This window comes from Moschus berezovskii, chromosome 2 (genome assembly GCF_049115385.1).
Source record: "Moschus berezovskii isolate FMDL1 chromosome 2, NW_MosBer_1.0, whole genome shotgun sequence".
Classification (NCBI taxonomy): Eukaryota; Metazoa; Chordata; class Mammalia; order Artiodactyla; family Moschidae; genus Moschus; species Moschus berezovskii.
In genome coordinates, this window is record NC_142461.1 from 52,329,686 (window position 1) to 52,348,321 (window position 18,636).

Below are 18,636 nucleotides of genomic sequence, written 5' to 3' on the forward strand. Positions count from 1 at the left end.
GGCAATGGCAACCCACTCTAGTGTTCTTGCCTGGAGAATCCCAGGGATGGGGGAGCCTGGTGGGCTTCCGTCTATGGGGTCACACAGAGTCGGACACGACTGAAGTGACTTAGCAGCAGCAGGCTCCTTAAAACATAAATCAGCCGGTCCAGCCAGTATGTAGGTTGGCCTGCAGCCTGATTCCAATTGATTTTAGGATTAATGGGTTGTCAGAAGTTGGACGAATTTGAAATAAGAATTAATTGATCACCAAACACAACTCTCTAAAGTATTACATTTATGACCATGAGAAACTTTTGCAGGTTTTTAATTCAACAATCCAGTTTGCCTATATACTTAATCAGTCTCCACAAATTTTACTTTTCATATATACTGTGCTCAGTCACTCAGTTGTGTCTGACTCTTGTGCAACCCTATGGACTGTAGCCTACCAGGCTCCTCTGTCCATGGGATTTTTCAGGCAGGCATACTGTAGTGGATTGCCATTTCCTCCTCCAGGGGATCTTCCCAACCCAGGAATTAAACCCACATCTCCTGCATTGCAGGCAGATTCTTTAGTGCTGAACCATCAGGGAAGCTCCTTCATGTATACTACTGTGATATTAGAGTCAATTTTAAGATTAGGATTTGAAGCATATAAGCAGAGGCTTTTTCAACAGAAATATTCTTGCAATTGTTGTGTACTCTCATTTACAGGTGACACTGTTAAACTTCATGATCACTTCTGAAGGGATGCAGGATCAGCTTTTGGGAATTGTGGTAGCAAGAGAAAGGCCGGATCTCGAAGAAGAAAAGCAAGCCTTGATATTACAAGGAGCTGAAAACAAAAGGTTTTATACATTATAAAATACAAAATTATTCTTCACTTGTTTCAAGATCACTTAGAATCAATTAAAGTACATATTAAAGATCTACGTTGTTAGGTTTAATAGGTGCATTGAAAGGAAAGACTTGAGTGGAAAATAAAAGGTATTACAGTCTGTATGTTAATTTGGAAAACTGCATTGCAGAGTAAATTTTTTACATACAAGTTTCCCAGGCACTGAAAGGATTAGAAGGCCTGCCACAAGTCAAGGCAGTGTATTTTCAACTATTCCACGAAGTTTTAGCACAAAATTTTAGTATTCATTATGTAGCTGAGGTTACTTGTTTTCGCTGGCGCATAGTCTGAATGAATATGTTGCATATCACTTTCTGCTTGTAATATCTATATCATAGGTAGAAAGGGTAATGCCCTATAAGTCATGAAAAATTTCAGAAAATAAATGGAGTGATACTTTCTATTCATGGGAGCTGAGCTACTTGATGGCAGAGTAGATGGGCTTACTGTCTCTCTCTAGTTACCACATAAATGATCATTAGAAAGAGAAGTGGAGCAGAAAGGCCTGTCTTTTTGACATTTTGCAAGATAAGAAATTAATTATATGGCATCACCGTTCCAGATATTTGTCACAATGTGTTATATTTCTTTAGATTACATGCTCTCTGTTTCTTATAAAAGAATATATACATGAAGTGATTTTTAATGATTTCTTCTTCTGAGAAATTTTTTTTTTTAATTTCAGGCAGTTAAAAGAAATAGAAGACAAGATTTTAGAAGTTCTTTCATCTTCGGAAGGCAATATATTAGAAGATGAAACTGCCATTAAGATATTATCTTCCTCCAAGGCTTTGGCTAATGAGATTTCTCAAAAGCAGGAAGTAGCTGAAGAGACAGAGAAGAAGATTGATAGCACCCGCATGGGCTATCGACCTATTGCTGTTCATTCCACCATCCTGTTTTTTTCTATTGCTGATTTAGCAAACATCGAGCCCATGTACCAATACTCACTGACCTGGTTTATTAACCTTTTCATCCTGTCTATTGAAAATTCAGAGAAGTCAGAAATTTTGTCAAAAAGGTACGTAAAAGCAATACTAATTAATACAAATAATAACTAATGCATGAAATATAGTAATTGATGGCCTTCACTGTTGTTTCAGCATAGTGTTCACCTTACAGCCATAGAGCTAGAATGAACTTGATTAATCATTGTAACAGAAATAAATTTGAGGGTTAGACATTGAACAGATGTGTCCAAATTCACTCTGCCAGGAAATTGTTTACAGAGATATGGAATTATAATGTAATACTAAAAGGAAGAAGCGTTGTTTATCACTTGCAAAATGTATTTATGATTGGAGGTATGGAAAGAGGAAGTAATATCCCTAAAAGGTACAATTCTTACTTTCTGTGAGCTTGCATTCCAAAAGTTACAAATTTACATTTTAATATACACATATATAAAATTTGACAGATAAAAAAGTTTTTAAAAAAGAGTCTGCTGTGATTGTGACATTTGTTTTTATAAATACCTATTTTTCTGTTGGCTATTGCAACAAGTAATGGAATAGTCTATGAGAGAATAAAAATTTCATTTTTTTTGTTGTCAGTGAGATAAATTTTAGCTTGGTATTAAAACATGTTTTTAATAGAGTCTAACATTAAATTATTTCTTGAACAAGACAATTACAATTTTTGCCCTTTATAACTTTATTGATCAACACAGAGCTAGATACTTCCGTTTTCCAACTATTCCTACTCACAAAGGAAACTCAGTTTAATATCATTCACATTTAAGAATTACTTTTTAGAAGTCCAAAATGCTCATCTCCTAAATCTAAAGTGAATTCTTTCATTTATCATGGTAGAATTTTGCTAAATTTTAAATATTCTTAGACTGAGTAATCTTTGGTTAGTATCATTCATTATTTTACAAGCCTGTATATGAGACTAATGGAGGTATAACCCTGACACTTGGCTTAGCAAACAACTTTTCAAATACCTGCCCACAAGAAAGAGAAGAAAGGGAGAAAAAGGATATCTTTAGGGAAGGAATGCATGATGGTAGAGTTTAAAAGTTTCTCTTTATATTATGAAATTTGAAAATATTTCTCTCAGTATCTGACATTTTCAAGGTGAGCAAGGATTACTGAAATACAGAAAACAGAAATTTAAGTGACCTTTCTTATGAAAGTTCCCAGCCATTTGCATTATGTTACTTACTTGAACAAGCGTGTCTGGTTTTCACATTAGATTCTGAGTTCCCTGAGGCAATAATTTTTTTTAATATTCCTAGAATCTAGAACTTATCACAGAGCTAATCACATAGAGTGACACAGTAAATGATGTTCTGCTTTTCATTGCAGTTCTTAATTTCTATCTTGATTGAAACAAGACTACCAGAGTGTTATCATTTTAATTAATTTAAAATCTGTTGGAGTCTAGAGAAAAAGCTGATTTTTCTTTTAAAGACCTATTTTGTATATAAGTTTTATAAATTTGGACAATTTTAGGCTTTAAAAATAGTTACTGGTTCCTTTACTATCTCATTTATATGAAATTAGAATTTACTCACAGATATGATATCTCTTTCTTAGAAAATCAAATTCTTTTACCCAGATGTAAGATTTGAATGAAGTCCAGAAAACAAAATGTGCCTTTTTCTTTTTAGTTAAAATCCTTTCATTTAGAAACAATGAAAATCATATTTATGACTACAGTGATCTTAAAAATATAATTCTGGAACCAAAGAGTAAATATTAAAAAATACATTTGAAAACTTTGAAGTTATTACTATACATACAGAAACATGCAGAAATCAGAAGCATTTGCAAAATAAAGTTTTATGTGAGCACACCTGTGTAACCAACATCCAGGTCAAGACATAGGGCATTATCAACGGCCCAGAAACCACTCCGTGTCCCCTTCTAGTCACGATAACCCACATTCCCCCAGGTAATCACTGTCCTGACTTTTCAATGCTAGAGATGAGTGTTGCCTAATTTAGAATGCTATTTAAACGGAATTACCTGGTCTGTGCTCTTTTTTTATCAGACATCTTGCACTTAACATTGTGTTTGTGAAATTTATATTGTTTTGCACAGTGCAAAGAAGTGGTTTATTCACTTTCATTGTTAAATATAGGCTCATTCCCTATGCTCCTATATTGTTGGGGAAGTGTAAAAGCAAATCTTCTCCCAATCCAGAAAATTTCTCCACAAAGTAGTTGAGAAAGAAAACAGTTTTTTTATTGAATAAGTATTAAACTAGAATGTGATCTGCAGCACCAGCAGCATTCCACTAAGAGAGTACAAAGACAGAAATCTAACTTTCCCGACTTTAGCAAACTGGCTTCATCCAGAAGAAAAACGAATGTCTTATCTTTATGATACGATGTAGTTTGTCAGCTCAGAGTCAGGTGCCCATGAAGTTAGCCCATGAAAATGGCTCTCAGATCTTCAGAAGGGACATTCCTGGGTCATAACGTTGACAAAAAGCCTACCTATATTTCAAAGAGGAGGTACTTATAATTTTAAACTTTCAAAAGTAAGTGCTCTAAGGAAGAAGAGGAGAGGGAACTCTCTTCTTAACATTTTCAGTATAAAAAGATTGGGCCTCTTATTTTTATTTGTCCTTTCACTATACCACAAATGTTTCATTCATTCTACTGCTGAGGACATTTGGGTAGCTTCAGTTTGGAGCTGCTACGAATTTTTGTTGTCTTGTACACTCTTGTATGTGGCTTTTGTATGTACATTTATCTGGTAAGTACATATCCAGGAGTGGAATTGATCATCACAGAGTATATGTATGTTCTATTTTAATAAATATTGCCAAATACAGTTACAAAATGGCTACCACAAGGGAGGCTCTACTAATAATCTTGTTTAATCTTCCTTTTTTTTTTAAGTAAAAGTAGGAAGAAACAAGATCTCATTCAGAAATTAGAGTTCTCATAGAAATCATTTTGTTGTCAATCATTGATAAACATCAGATAATCTGTTAAATATGTACAATTTTTACTTGTCAATCATACCTTAATAAAGCTGGAGAAAAAAACCAAAAACACATTAGATAACCTGTGGTCTCTGGGCACTGATTAGTTTATAGCTATAACAAAAGCATAGAAAGGATATGACTATTAACAGTAGAATACTAAATTGTTGGAGAATCTTAATATTGGTCTAAAATTATTTCTAATTTTCTTTCATGAGAGATTAAAATATCTCTTTCTTTTGTATTCTGATAGTTACTATTCATAATAATTATTATTTAATAATACCAAACATATATTATAACTAAATATATAAATACTATGTATATACTATAAAATAACCATAATAATTGGAATCATCTGTCTTTATAAAATTTTAATGCATTAGAATTTATTATGGCAAAATAAATAACTGTAGTAAAAAAACACAGAAACAAAAATCTAACTAGAATATAGCTTTGTTACAGGAACCACACTGAAATCAATCTCTTTGTCTCTCACTCTGAAAAATACATACAAGATCATACATGCCTGTGTGCATGCACAGAATTTTTTCTTTCCCTTCTACTTCTGTCAAGATAATTTTCCCATGTTATTAAATATTCTTTTGAAATATAATTTTTACCCACTGTGCAATATACTTTTAATGAATGCACCATAATTTTATTCATAATTTTCTTATTGTAAGATTTGCAAGTAGTCTCCAGCTTTTGTATTATAAATAACACAGTAATAAATATAAATGTCACCATCATCAATTATTTCCTTTGGCTAAATCCCAAAATTAGGACAAATGTGTTCACTTCTTTCAGACTCCTGATATAAATTCCTTTTCTGTAAGGTTATTCAAATGAACAAGTTCATCAGAGGGAGCATGAATACCTTATAACACTGTATCATGCGTCAGCATTGAAAATAATAATTTTTCTCATGTTAAGGTTTACTATGAATACCAATCACCCATGTTAGCATTTACAAGGACGTTGTTAGTTGCAAATATTGTGATTATTCATATTTCTATGACTTGTCTATGTGGTAAATAAAAATGTAGTTCATCAAGTTATGTTATTAGTTCAGCTTTTATGGATTTATAAACAGAGTAGCCCTCTTCTAAACTTAATTTAATAAAGAAACTATTAACTTTAGTCTGTTCATTTATAATAATATATCATATAGAACATATGTAAAAGTTTATGAAATATGGAAATCCAGTTTTACTCCAAGAAATGTTTTATAGTTTTAGATAGTCCAAAAACTATTAAATGTAATAGATTAATATACCATGCATTGACCTTTTTTCCAAAAGGAAGATTAAGTTTTGTAAAAACAAGTCAGTTGATGGTAAAAATGCAATTCTACTGAAGTGTTCCTACATTGTGTAACTCTCAAATTGGTGCCCCCAGTTAATGAGAATCCTTGATTTGTTTTGGAAGTAATTGACCAGAAAGTTTATTAGAAGAACACACATCTAAATGGTTTATAATAGGTTTCCCCAAGAGCATTTTTTGAGAGAATAATGCATTTTTATTTACTTTTCTTTCTGTTGACCCTTAGGCTTCAAATTCTCAAGGATCACTTCACTTATTCCCTTTATGTTAACATCTGCCGATCCCTCTTTGAAAAGGATAAACTACTTTTTTCCTTTTGTCTAACTGTAAATCTGCTGATACATGAGCGATTGGTCAGTACTGTTTTAATTTATAGGGAGAAAATATTAATGTGAATTCATTAATTTATGAATTTGTGTGGGAATATATATAAAAGGATTGTTAATAGTTAGCAATTATTATAGTGAAGGTAAGATATCACAACTAGATTGAATTTCACAGAGATGAAAAATAAATTAAGCAGAGTTCCTTATGTAACTATTATTACTCAAATTTTTGTATGTTTTAGCTTAAAATAGTTTCTATCAGAATCTCATATATAAGGATGCATATAAACTTACAAAATGTCTTAATATATGTACCCCAAGTAATAGTATAAATGGTAATGTTTTTAGGAACTTTTGCAAGTTTGTCAAATCTAACCATTGGGCTTAACAATACCATTCATTAATTTTAGCTATGTTTCAAATCTGTTTACTTAAAATATGGGAAGCACTTTAAGAATGGAAGAGAGGTGTGTAAATTCATTAATTTTTATAAATGTATTTAAGCTTTATTAATTTCATATGGTGATGTATTAGTTGAATTTTTAAGAAACATTTATTTTGGTATTTCTTGCAAAAATTTCATAGCAGTAACTCATTGTATTTTATAGAAAATAATTGAAAACATGGCAGATACATGGCTTTCTGTCTTCCCACAACTTTTACAGACAATAAAACTCTAGCAGTCATTTTGGAAGGCATATATTAAAAAAGAATAAAATTCAGATTTCCATGTTTAGATCAGAAATTCTGGAGGAAAATTATCAACAAGTAGCTCTCTAAAATGGAACTATTTTAAAAACTGGTTATAATGATACTTTGATTTCTTATGAATCAATACTGACCTATACCAATAACTAGAATTTTATGGGGGGATATTTGAAACTTGAAAATCAATTTTTTTAAATGGTTGTAAATTACCTATGTATATGATGAACTCATTTCTGTCTCTTCATGCTACTTTGTTTACCAAAGATTAATAAAACTGAGTGGAGATTCCTGTTAACTGGTGGCATTGGCCTGGATAATCCTCATGCCAACCCTTGTACATGGCTTCCTCAAAAATCTTGGGATGAAATATGTCGATTGGACGATTTGTCTGCCTTCAAAAACATTCGTAGGGAGTTTATGCGCTTAAAAGATGGATGGAAAAAAGTATATGACAGTTTGGTATGCTTTTAACTCTCTTGCTTGTTTCACAGTTTTTAAATGGAGAAAATAATGTCAAATAATTTATTCTCATCTGTAAGTAAGCATTAAACAGCTGGTCAAATATAATGTTTCGATTAGGTTATCCCCAGTTTCTAATTGGTTCTGTTTGCACTTCTGTTCAAATTCCTTGGAATCTGTAAAGATGCAAAAAAGTTGCATGGTCCTTAAAAGTACTCTTTTTGGATTTCCATGCCAGGTTTTTATTATCAACTTAGATTTTGGCAGTCATAATGGCAGATGACTTAAAATTTTATAGAACAGATTTTGTTTAGATTTTCTGAACACAGGGCAGAAACTAATAAATATTTTTGTCACTTGATGAGAGGGAAAAAGTAGTTCTCAAATAATTTTCATGAGACCTGATCTTGGTAGTTGGAGATTACTATAGCTAACATATACCATGTTGCTCAGTTTCCCTTCTGGAATTTAAAAAAATTGTTGCCTTCCTTCACTTTTTTCCTTAGCACAAGGGCTAATATTGTGATTACCAGTTAATTTTTTCTAGTGTTTCTACTTTTTTGACATTTTGCTTTCCTTGGGCTTAATATGCAACAGCTCTATTTGGGGGTGGGGGTTGAAGGGAAGAAAAAGCAGGATGCATGGAGAACACTTTGGTGACCTGTTTATTGTACTATGCATGATAGAGTGTGTCTGCACATGAATTTAAATATTTTGGTTTGAATCTCTTTTGGATTGATCCTTGTTAGTAATAAAAATACTTTTTTCCAGAGGCAAATTGCTCTTGTATGTAGTTGAGTCCAGTTTAAATAGAAATTTCCCTATGCTGAAGCATGGAGATTTCTGACCTGAGATACCCATAGCCTTCCCAGCTGTTTCAAAGATGCAAGTGTCTTCTTTTCCCACGTTTATTCCCCTTCCTGGGATCTTGATACATTTCTTCTTGCATATTTTTAATAACATTCTTTGGCTTCTTCTTTACATTGTGTATGTAGGGGGGGAAGGGGAAGGAACCCACATGCGCTCAGTTGCATCCAACTCTTTGCAACCTCATGGAATGTAGCCTGCCAGGCTCCTCTGCCCTTGGAATTTTCTAGGCAGGAATACTGGAACAAGTTGCTATTTCCTACAGGGAATCTTCCTAACCCACGGATCCACCTGAGTCTCTTGAGTGTCCTGTATTGGCAGGTGGATTCTTTACCACTGTGCCACCTGGGAAGCCCCTTCTTTACTATACACATTCTCAAATACTCCTTTCTTGAAAAGATATCAAAAATTTATCAAAATAAAAAATAATGCATAGCCTTCTTTGTTTGCAATAAATGTTTATTTTTATAAATAGATAATGAGAGTAGTTTTTCTGACCGTATAGAGCTTCTCCATCTTTGGCTGTAAAGGATATAATCAGTCTGATTTCGGTGTTGACCATCTGGTGATGTCCATGTGTAGAGTCTTCTCTTGTGTTGTTGGAAGAGGGTGTTGGCTATGACCAGTGTGTTCTCTTGGCAGAACTCTGTTAGCCTTTGCCCTGCTTCATTCTATACTCCAAGGCCAAATTTGCCTGTTACTCCAGAGGGTTCTTGACTTCCTACTTTTGCATTCCAGTCCCCTATAATGAAAAGGACCTCTTTTTTGGGTGTTAGTTCTAGAAGGTCTTGTAGGTCTTCATAGAACTGTTCAACTTCAGCTTCTTCAGCGTTACTGGCTGGAGCATAGACTTAGATTACTGTGATAATGACCGGGAGCTGACTGTGGCTCAGATCATGAACTCCTTATTGCCGATTCAGACTTAAAGAAAGTGGGGAAAACCACTAGACCATTCAGGTATGACTTCAATCAAATCCTTTATGACTATACAGTGGAAGTGAGAACTAGATTTAAGGGACTAGATCTGATAGACAGAGTGCCTGATGAACTATGGAAAGAGGTTCAAGACATTGTAGAGGAGACAGGGAGCAAGACCATCGCCGAGAAAAAGAAATGCAAAAAAGCAAAATGGCTGTCTGAGGAGGCCTTACAAATAGCTGTGAGAATAAGAGAGGCAAAAAGCAAAGGAGACAAGGAAAGATATAAGCATCTGAATTCAGAGTTCCAAAGAATAGCAAGGAGAGATAAGAAAGCCTTCCTCAGAGATCAATGCAAAGAAATAGAGGAAAACAATAGAATGGGAAAGACTAGAGATCTCTTCAAGAAAATTAGAGATACCAAGGGAACATTTCATACAAAGATGGGCTAGATAAAGGACAGAAATGGTATGGACTAGCAGAAGGAGAAGATATTAAAAAGACATGGCAATAATACACAGAAGAACTGTACAAAAAAGATCTCCACGACCCAGATAGTCACAAAGATGTGATGACTCACACTCACCTAGAGCCAGACATCCTGGAATGTGAAGTCAGGTGGGCCTTAGGAAGCATCACTACAAACAAAGCTAGTGGAAGTGATGGAGTTCCAATTGAGCTATTTCAAATCCTGAAAGATGCTATGAAAGTGTTGCACTTAATATGTCAGCAAATTTGGAAAACTCAGCAGTGGCCACAGGACTGGAAAAGGTCAGTTTTCATTCCAATCCCAAAGAAAGGCAATGCCAAAGAATGCTCAAACTACCACACAATTGCACTTATCTCACACGCTAATAAAGTAATGCTCAAAATTCTCCAAGCCAGGCTTCAGCAATATGTAAACCATGAACTTCCAGATGTTCAAGCTGGTTTTAGAAAAGGCAGAGGAACCAGAGATCAAATGGCCAACATCCTCTGGATCATTGAAAAAGCAAGAGAGTTCCAGAAAAACATCTATTTCTGCTTCATTGACTATGCCAAAGCCTTTGACTGTGTGGATCACAATAAACTGTGGAAAATTCTGAAAGAGATGGGAATCCCAGACCACCTGACCTGCCTCTTGAGAAACCTGTATGCAGGTCAGGAAGCAACAGTTAGAACGGGACATGGAACAACAGACTGGTTCCAAATAGGAAAAGGATTATGCCAAGGCTGTATATTGTCACCCTGCTTATTTAACTTATATGCAGAGCACATCATGAGGAACACTGGGCTGGAAGAAGCACAAGCTGGAATCAAGATTGCCAGGAGAAATATCAGTAAGCTCAGATATGCAGATGACACCACCCTTATGGCAGAAAGTGAAGAGGAACTCAAAAGCCTCTTGATGAAAGTGAAAGAGGAGAGTGAAAAGGTTGGCTTGAAGCTCAACATTCAGAAAACAAAGATCATGGCATCTGGTCCCATCACTTCATGACGAATAGATGGGGAAACAGTGGAAACAGTGGCTGACTTTATTTTTTGGGGCTCCAAAATCACTGCAGACGGTTATTGCAGCCATGAAATTAAAAGATGCTTACTCCTTTGAAGGAAAGTTATGACCAACCTAGATAGCATATTAAAAAGCAGAGACATTACTTTGCCAACAAAGGTCCATCTAGTCAAGTCTGTGGTTTTTCCAGTGGTCAGGTATGGATGTGAGGATTGGACTATAAAGAAAGCTGAGCATGGAAGAATTGATACTTTTGAACTGTGGTATTGGAGAAGACTCTTGAGAGTCCCTTGGACCTCAAGGGGATCCAACCAGTCCATTCTAAAGGAGATCAGTCCTGGGTGTTCATTGGAGGGACTGATGCTGAGGTGAAACTCCAGTTCTTTGGCCACCTCATGCGAAGAGGTGACTCATTTGAAAAGACCCTGATGCTGGGAAAGATTGAGGGGAGGAAGAGAAGGGGACGACAGAGGTTGAGATGGTTGGATGGCATCACTGATACAATGGACATAGGTTTGGGTGGACTCCAGGAGTTTTTGTTGGACAGGGAGGCCTGGCGTGCTGCGGTTCATGGGGTCACAAAGAGTCGGACACGACTGAGCAACTGAACTGTGCTGGACTGAATGAGAATTAGTTAGTTGGCAGGGTTTCGAAATGCCTTTGGAGAAATAATGGGAAAAAATCCCCTAATGCACATTTATTGTAGTAACAGGAAACATTTGTGCTATTGATTAATGTTCATATTGACATTAACCTACTTATTTCATGTCTTAGTTTTGATTTTATGTGGCAGTTAAAATTTTCTTTTTATTTCTTATGTCATAGCTTTGCCCCAACCTAATAAAGTTTACATTAGCATTCTTAATTTCATTTAATCATTTTATGTTTTCTTTAAACTCAATTTAAAAGTCAAAATACTGGGTTTTTGGGTTTTTATTAAGTCTTCCAAATAATATTGAATTATATCCACTGTCATTTTAGGAACCACATCATGAGGTTTTTCCTGATGATTGGGAAGATAAAGCGAGTGAGTTTCAAAGGATGCTTATCATTCGTTGCTTGAGGCCGGACAAGGTAAATGCCGTCTTTGGAAGCAGCTCAGTGAATTCCAGACCTTCCTAGCTCCACATGCCAGCCAAACATGTGTTTCCTTGTGTAATCATTAGGGGTGGGCTGGTAAAGGAGCCTTCAGGAAATAGCCTCAATTCCCTCTAATGCAACCATTTAAAAAAGTGTATATTTATTATAACTGTGCTAAATTAGTAACTCACCAGATTATGTTTAATAGTTTATTTATGTTACCGCTCTTCCTTTTATCCCTGGAGAAGGGAATGGACAATCTACTTACTTTACATTTTTGTTCTTACTGTTTTGATGAAATTGATCAATGTTGTTTACATGAAGCTGATTTACTACACCTTCTGGTTCCTCAAATGCTATCCTGTATATAGTTCTTTATTGGCTTTTGGAAAGCTAGTAGAATATTGTTTTTAAGATGTTCATCATCACGCACCGCAAAGGAAAATGTCAACATTATTAATTTTCATTTCTTTAAGTCATAAATTATATAACCAGAAAATCAGCTGACCTGTCATGTCAACAAATGAGAGTACTCATTGATATCCTCATTTGTATTATTAAACTCTATTTAAGAAAACAAACTATTCACTTAACTGTAAAGATGCATATCCACAGAGATATCCACGTAACTCTGAGGAACTATAGACATTGGGAATGTTGGAAGAAAAACTGAAAATATATTCTAATTGTCCACTGTTACTACTGGAGTAAAAGTTTGCATGATTACTTCAAAATTTACCGTATTCACAATTTGAGTTGCTAGGGATATAAGATAATGCATCCATTCTAACAGCAATAGAAAGAGCAACACTTGTATGATGAAGACAGTGTTTTGTTTTGTTTTTTATTTTCTACACATCAGTGATAATACAAGGTAGAGGCATTCTTTCCTCTGTAAGTCAGGGTCTGTTCGATGAACACATGTCATTCTTTCTTTTTTTTTATTATTTTTATTGGAGGCTAATTATTTTACAATATTATATTGGTTGGTTTTGCCATACATTGACATGAATCTGCCCCGGGTGTACATGAGTTCCCCTTCCTGAAACCCTCTCCTACCTCCCTCCTCCCCTTATCCTCCCTCTGGGTCATCACCGCACACCAGCCCCGAGCATCCTGTAACATGCATCGACCCTGAACTGGCAGTGTGGCCTTAGCCAGGGCCAAAGTATCCACTAAGCATAGGACCTCGGGTCCATGATACTCTTAGGAGTTCATGAAAGTGCTTTAATTTCTTTTAAAATGAGAAAATAAACCAGTCTATTATATTTTAATTATACAGAAACAGATGAAAAATACATTTTTTTCTATTTATTGATGGAAGAAGGGGTCCATAATGTGCTGAGGGTCCCTGAATGTCATAGTGCTGCCCAGCTCTTAGATGCTGGAAATAGTTCCCATTGTTGAAGATCATTATTTAACTGCAGCTTGGGGGCCCTTTTAAAAATGAATCTTCACTGAAACTATTAGTGTTAAGCCTCAGAAGTTTTCACTGCAAATATTAAATATGAAAGAATATGAAATAGTTCAAACTCTTGTCTAATATGGCTTCTTCCTTTATAACATTATTTTTTATTTTCAAAGATTTTTTACTTTGTTTTCTAAGGTAAAAACTGTTACACTAAATGGCTCTCTGTGTACCATTAACCTTCTCCCCTCAATATTTGACAGAGAAGTTTCTGATCATATTCTATATTGTTTAGTTAAAAGTGATTAATGAGCCGTTTCTTAACTGCAGCAGTTTCAGTTATAAATTTCTTTTCCCCAGTTTGTTTTTAAAAATTTGACATTTTAATCTGAAAATACATTGAGTACCAAATAGATCAAATATTATTTTCCATAGTCACTCTCTTTTTCAAGTGAGTATAAGGGAGCTAGTAAATTTAGATATTCAAGCTGAGGGACTTTTGTTCATTTTTTGAATCAGTGGAAGTTAAACTTACAGTCCTACTTCTCTTAACTCCTCTGCAGAATGCTTTAGCACTGTGTTATAACTTTTTCTTATATGTTTCCATATCTCCTCTAGAGTTTTCTTTGCATGGGTGGAAGAGTTTAAACATTAATACTTCTGAGCGGTATTCCTGGTTCTCTCCTGTGTATACTCGAGGTGGGGGCATTGTGCCATTAACCTTGTTTTGGCCAGGAAAATGTGAGCAAAAGTGTCAGGGTGGATGCATTTAGCTATCATTGTGAGATTCTCCAGAATATTCCTCTTGCCATCAAAATTGTGGAATCACATGTTGATATTTAAGTACCATAAACAGGCTGGAATCCTGAGTCAGAGCAGGGAGAGTTTGTTGCCTGGACATTCAGATGACTTTTCTGGGATGGTAAGCTTTTGTTGTGTTAAACAACTGAAATCTTGAAGTTGTTTGCTACTATAGCACAGTTCAATTTATCCTAAGTTAACTAGTTACCATTTAATTAGTTACCATTACCTATACTATCACACCTGTAATCCTTAATATATAAATAATTATCAGATTTACCTGGTGGCTCAGATGGTAAAGAACCCACCTGCAATGGAAGAGACCTGGGTTTGATCCCTGGGTTGGGAAGATCTCCTGGAGAAGGGAATGGCGACCCACTGCAGTATTCTTGCCTGGGAAATCCCATGGACAGAGGTGCATGGAGGGCTACTGTTCATGAGGTCACAAAAGAATCAGACATGACTGAGTGACTAACACTTTTAGGACATCTTTCACAGGTCAGATGGTAAAGAAACTAGTTACCATTATCTATACCATCATACCTGCAAACATTAGTATAGAAATAATTATTAGTATACTCTTTTATTACTTGCAACCTCAAACCCTTCAATCTTGCTGTTACCAGGTACTTTAATTCCTGGTCATAAATCACTGATTTTGGAACCTATGTACTTAAAAATGATATATGACTACAGTATTATGCTTTGAAAAGAATAATTTTCCAAAGCAAAATGGTATTAGCATGCCAGAGAAAGGAACAGTGCTATATAAGGCTAACAATTGGACTAGTACTACATAAATAGATTTTATTTCTTTGCTATCTCTAAGTCATGAGATGTATATCTCCACTAGAAAAATCTGTAATTGTTTGATCTCTAATATAAAGTATATATTATTTGTCACCATAGTTTTTTTTTTGTCTCCTTTCCACTGCTCTCCCTTCAAAACTGACTCCATCCCATGGTAAGAAGCCACAAATGCTAGGTTCTCTAATGCCGTAGTTTGGAAAAATGTAAAAGATGTTCACTAACCACCAGTAGGAAAAATGAAATGTTTGCACTTTCCTTGGATTTCAGTAGTTTATAGTGTTTTATTGACAAAACATATCAGATGTATAAATACTGAGGTATGGAATGTTTCAAGCCCATTTACAAAATAAAGAGCTTCTGGCCACAGTTTTCTGCTTCTGGACTGTAAACAAAAAGCAAATTAAACAGCTTTTAATAAGAAACTTGTCAAATATAAGCTAATATGTTTCTCTAACCTCAGATAAATCTTCTGGGAACTTGCAAGACACAGAAAAACATACATAGAAGACCACAAACTACTTTTCTGCCTTTGGGAAGATAGGTGCCTAAATTAGACTGTAATTTTTGTTCCTGACAGATTTCATTTTATAGTTCTTATGCTTGCATAATCAGATTGCAGAAGCAAACCCAATTCCATCACCTTCCAAACTGAAAAGCTTGCAATTTCATTTACCTCAGAAGTTACTGTTTAGTCTTGGGAACAAGCTGGTCTCATTCAGTTTTTTTTTTTTTTTTTTTTAAATTTTTGTATTGACTATTTTCATTTTTTTTAATTGGAGGAGAAAATTCCATGGACAGAAGAGCCTGGCAGGCTACAGTTCATGGGGTCACAAAGAGCTGAACACGACTGAATGACTAACACACATACACACAACTGCTTTACAGTGTTGTTTTGGTTTTTGCTGTATAACAGCATGAGTCAGCTATCTAAGTATACATATATTCCCCCTATCTTGAGCCTCCCCCACTGCCCCACCTGTCTTGGTCATCACAGAACACCAATCTGATTCTCTGTGTTATACAGCAGCTTCCCGCTAGCTAGCTATTTTACACATGCTAGTGTATATATGTCAATGCTACTCTCAATCCGTCCCACCCTTTCCTTCTCCCACTGTGTCCACAAGTCCACGATTTCTATGATCTTGTTTAGTTTTAATGTTAAAAATGAAACAATGAAAATTATCATGTGAGCACCCCTAACTGGGTCTTCCTATGCTACGAGAAGACTCACTTCCCATCTGCCATGTTTGCACAAATTCAGTGAATGACCCCGGGCTGAACCACTCAGAGCTCAGACTTCCTAAAAGTGAAACCATGTACTTTGAAGCCATGTGCTTTCAATTTGTTTGTAAAATTATAATTTAGTGAAGAGCCTTGAGAGGAGAGAGGTTATTAAAAATTATTTTGTTTTTCTTTGTTAATTGTTATTGTTCTTAACCTAGGGAGAAAAGACAGCCATAGGAAAAGAATAATAGGGAAAAGGACAAGGACAAGTTCTGAGACAGGAAGTGAGGATATTTTCAGTTTTCTACCATCAGCTTGATATCTGTTCCCATTCAAAATATCTGAAACATGAAATAATTTCCTTGGAAATGAAACTTTATGCATAGGTGAATTTATTGTTCAGTAATATTTATTTAGAATTTCTATAATTAGAGTCACACTTTCATAAAAGAGAACATCCTAATTTATTCATTCACTCAGTAGATTTTTATTGTACAGGAACAATATATGAGAAATCTCCTTAGGTATATCCATGCCATTGTGGCATTTATACATTTGTTATTACTCTTCTATACCTTTCCGTAGTTTTAAATTTTTTATTGATGTACCGTTGACTTAGAGTATTGCATTAATTTTTGGTGTATACCAAAGTGATTCAGTTATACATATCAGTTCAGTTCAGTTCAGTCGCTCAGTCGTGTCTGACTCTCCGCTACCCCATGAATCACGGCACGCCAGGCCTCCCTGTCCATCACCAACCCACGGAGTTCACTCAAACTCATGTCCACAGAGTTGGTATTTTCAGATTCTTTTTCATTATGGTTTATTATAGGATATTGAATATAGTTCCCTGTGGTATAGAGTAGGATTTTGTTGTTTATCTATTTTATATACAGTGGAGTGTATCAACTAATCCCAAACTAATTTATCCCTCCCTCACCTCCTTTCCTATTTGATAACCATAAAATTGTTTTGTATGTTTGTGAGTCTGTTTCTGAATTTTGTAAATAAGTTTACTTGTATCATATTTTAGATTCCACATGTAAGTGATAGCATATGATATTTGCCTTTCTCCGACTTCACTTAGTGTGATAATCTCTGGTTCCTCCATGTTGCTGCAAATGTCATTACTCCATTCTTTTTTATAGCTGAATAATATCCATTGTACATATGTACCACATCTTTTTGAAAAGTTTTAATTTTGTATTGGAACATAGCTGGTCCTACCACTTCATGGCAAGTAGATGAGGGAAATTTGGAAACAGTGTCAGATTTCATTTTGGGGGGCTCCAAAATCAATGCAGATGGTGACTGCAGCCATGAAATTAAAAGATACTTGCTCCTTGGAAGAATAGCTATGTCACACCTAGACAGTGTTTTAAAAAGCAGACTTTGCTGACAAAGGTCCATATAGTCAAAGCTATGGTTTTTCCAGTAATGTATCGGAGAAGGCAATGGCAAGCCACTCCAGTACTCTTGCCTAGAAAATCCCATGGACAGAGGAGCCTGGTGGGCTACAGTCCATGGGGTCGCTACTAGTTGGACAAGACTGAGCGACTTCACTTTCACTTTTCACTTTCACACATTGGAGAAGGAAATAGCAACCCACTCCAGTGTTCTTGCCTGGAGAATCCCAGGGATGGCGGAGCCTGGTTGGCTGCTGTCTATGGGATTGCACAGAGTCGGACACGACTGAAGCGACTTAGCAGCAGCAGCAGCAGCAACATGGATGTGAGAGTTTGACCATAAAGAAGGCTGAGTGCCGAAGAATTGATGCTTTCAAACTGTGGTGTTGGAGAAGACTCTTGAGAGTCCCTTGGACTGCAAGAAGATCAAACCAGTCCATCCTAAAGGAAATCAGTCTTGAATATTCATTGGAAGGACTGATGCTGAAGCTGAAGCTCCAATACTTTGGCTTTCTGATGCGAAGAACTGACTCATTGTAAAAGACCTTGATGCTGGGGAAAATTGAGGGCAAGAGGAGAAGGGGGTGACAGAGGATAAGATGATTAGATGGTATCACTGACTCAATGGACATGAGTTTGAGCAAACTCAGGGAGATGGTGAAGGACAGACAGGCCTGATGTGCTATAGTTCATGGGGTTGCAAAGAGTCAGACACAACTTAGCAACTGAACAGCAACAACAACATAGCTGATTAACAATGTTGTGATAGTTTTGGGTAGATGTGTGCCACATCTTCCTTATCCGTTCATCTGTCAAGGGACATTTAGGTTGGTTCCGTGTCTTGTTTATTCATACTTTCCCGTGTTTGAATGAATCTATTGTGGAGACTTCAAAAACATTTAAGTAAAGATATTCCTTCATGGTTTCTTGGCTCCCAACCCTCACACACTCAGTCTCTCTTTCCCTCTCTCCCTCTTTCTCAATACACACATA

The 18,636-nt window shown here is 35.6% G+C and overlaps 1 protein-coding gene across 1 annotated transcript in view; it reads left to right on the forward strand.

The window, feature by feature from the left end:
• The window catches only part of DNAH7 (dynein axonemal heavy chain 7), a 301,053-nt gene that overhangs the window by 228,319 nt on the left and 54,098 nt on the right, over positions 1–18,636 (forward strand). Inside the window, exons 50-54 of the mRNA XM_055397140.2 lie at positions 697–830; positions 1,566–1,901; positions 6,372–6,498; positions 7,444–7,638; positions 11,896–11,988. Coding sequence (XP_055253115.2) covers positions 697–830; positions 1,566–1,901; positions 6,372–6,498; positions 7,444–7,638; positions 11,896–11,988 — 885 coding nt within the window. The remainder of the gene's footprint in view (positions 1–696; positions 831–1,565; positions 1,902–6,371; positions 6,499–7,443; positions 7,639–11,895; positions 11,989–18,636) is intronic.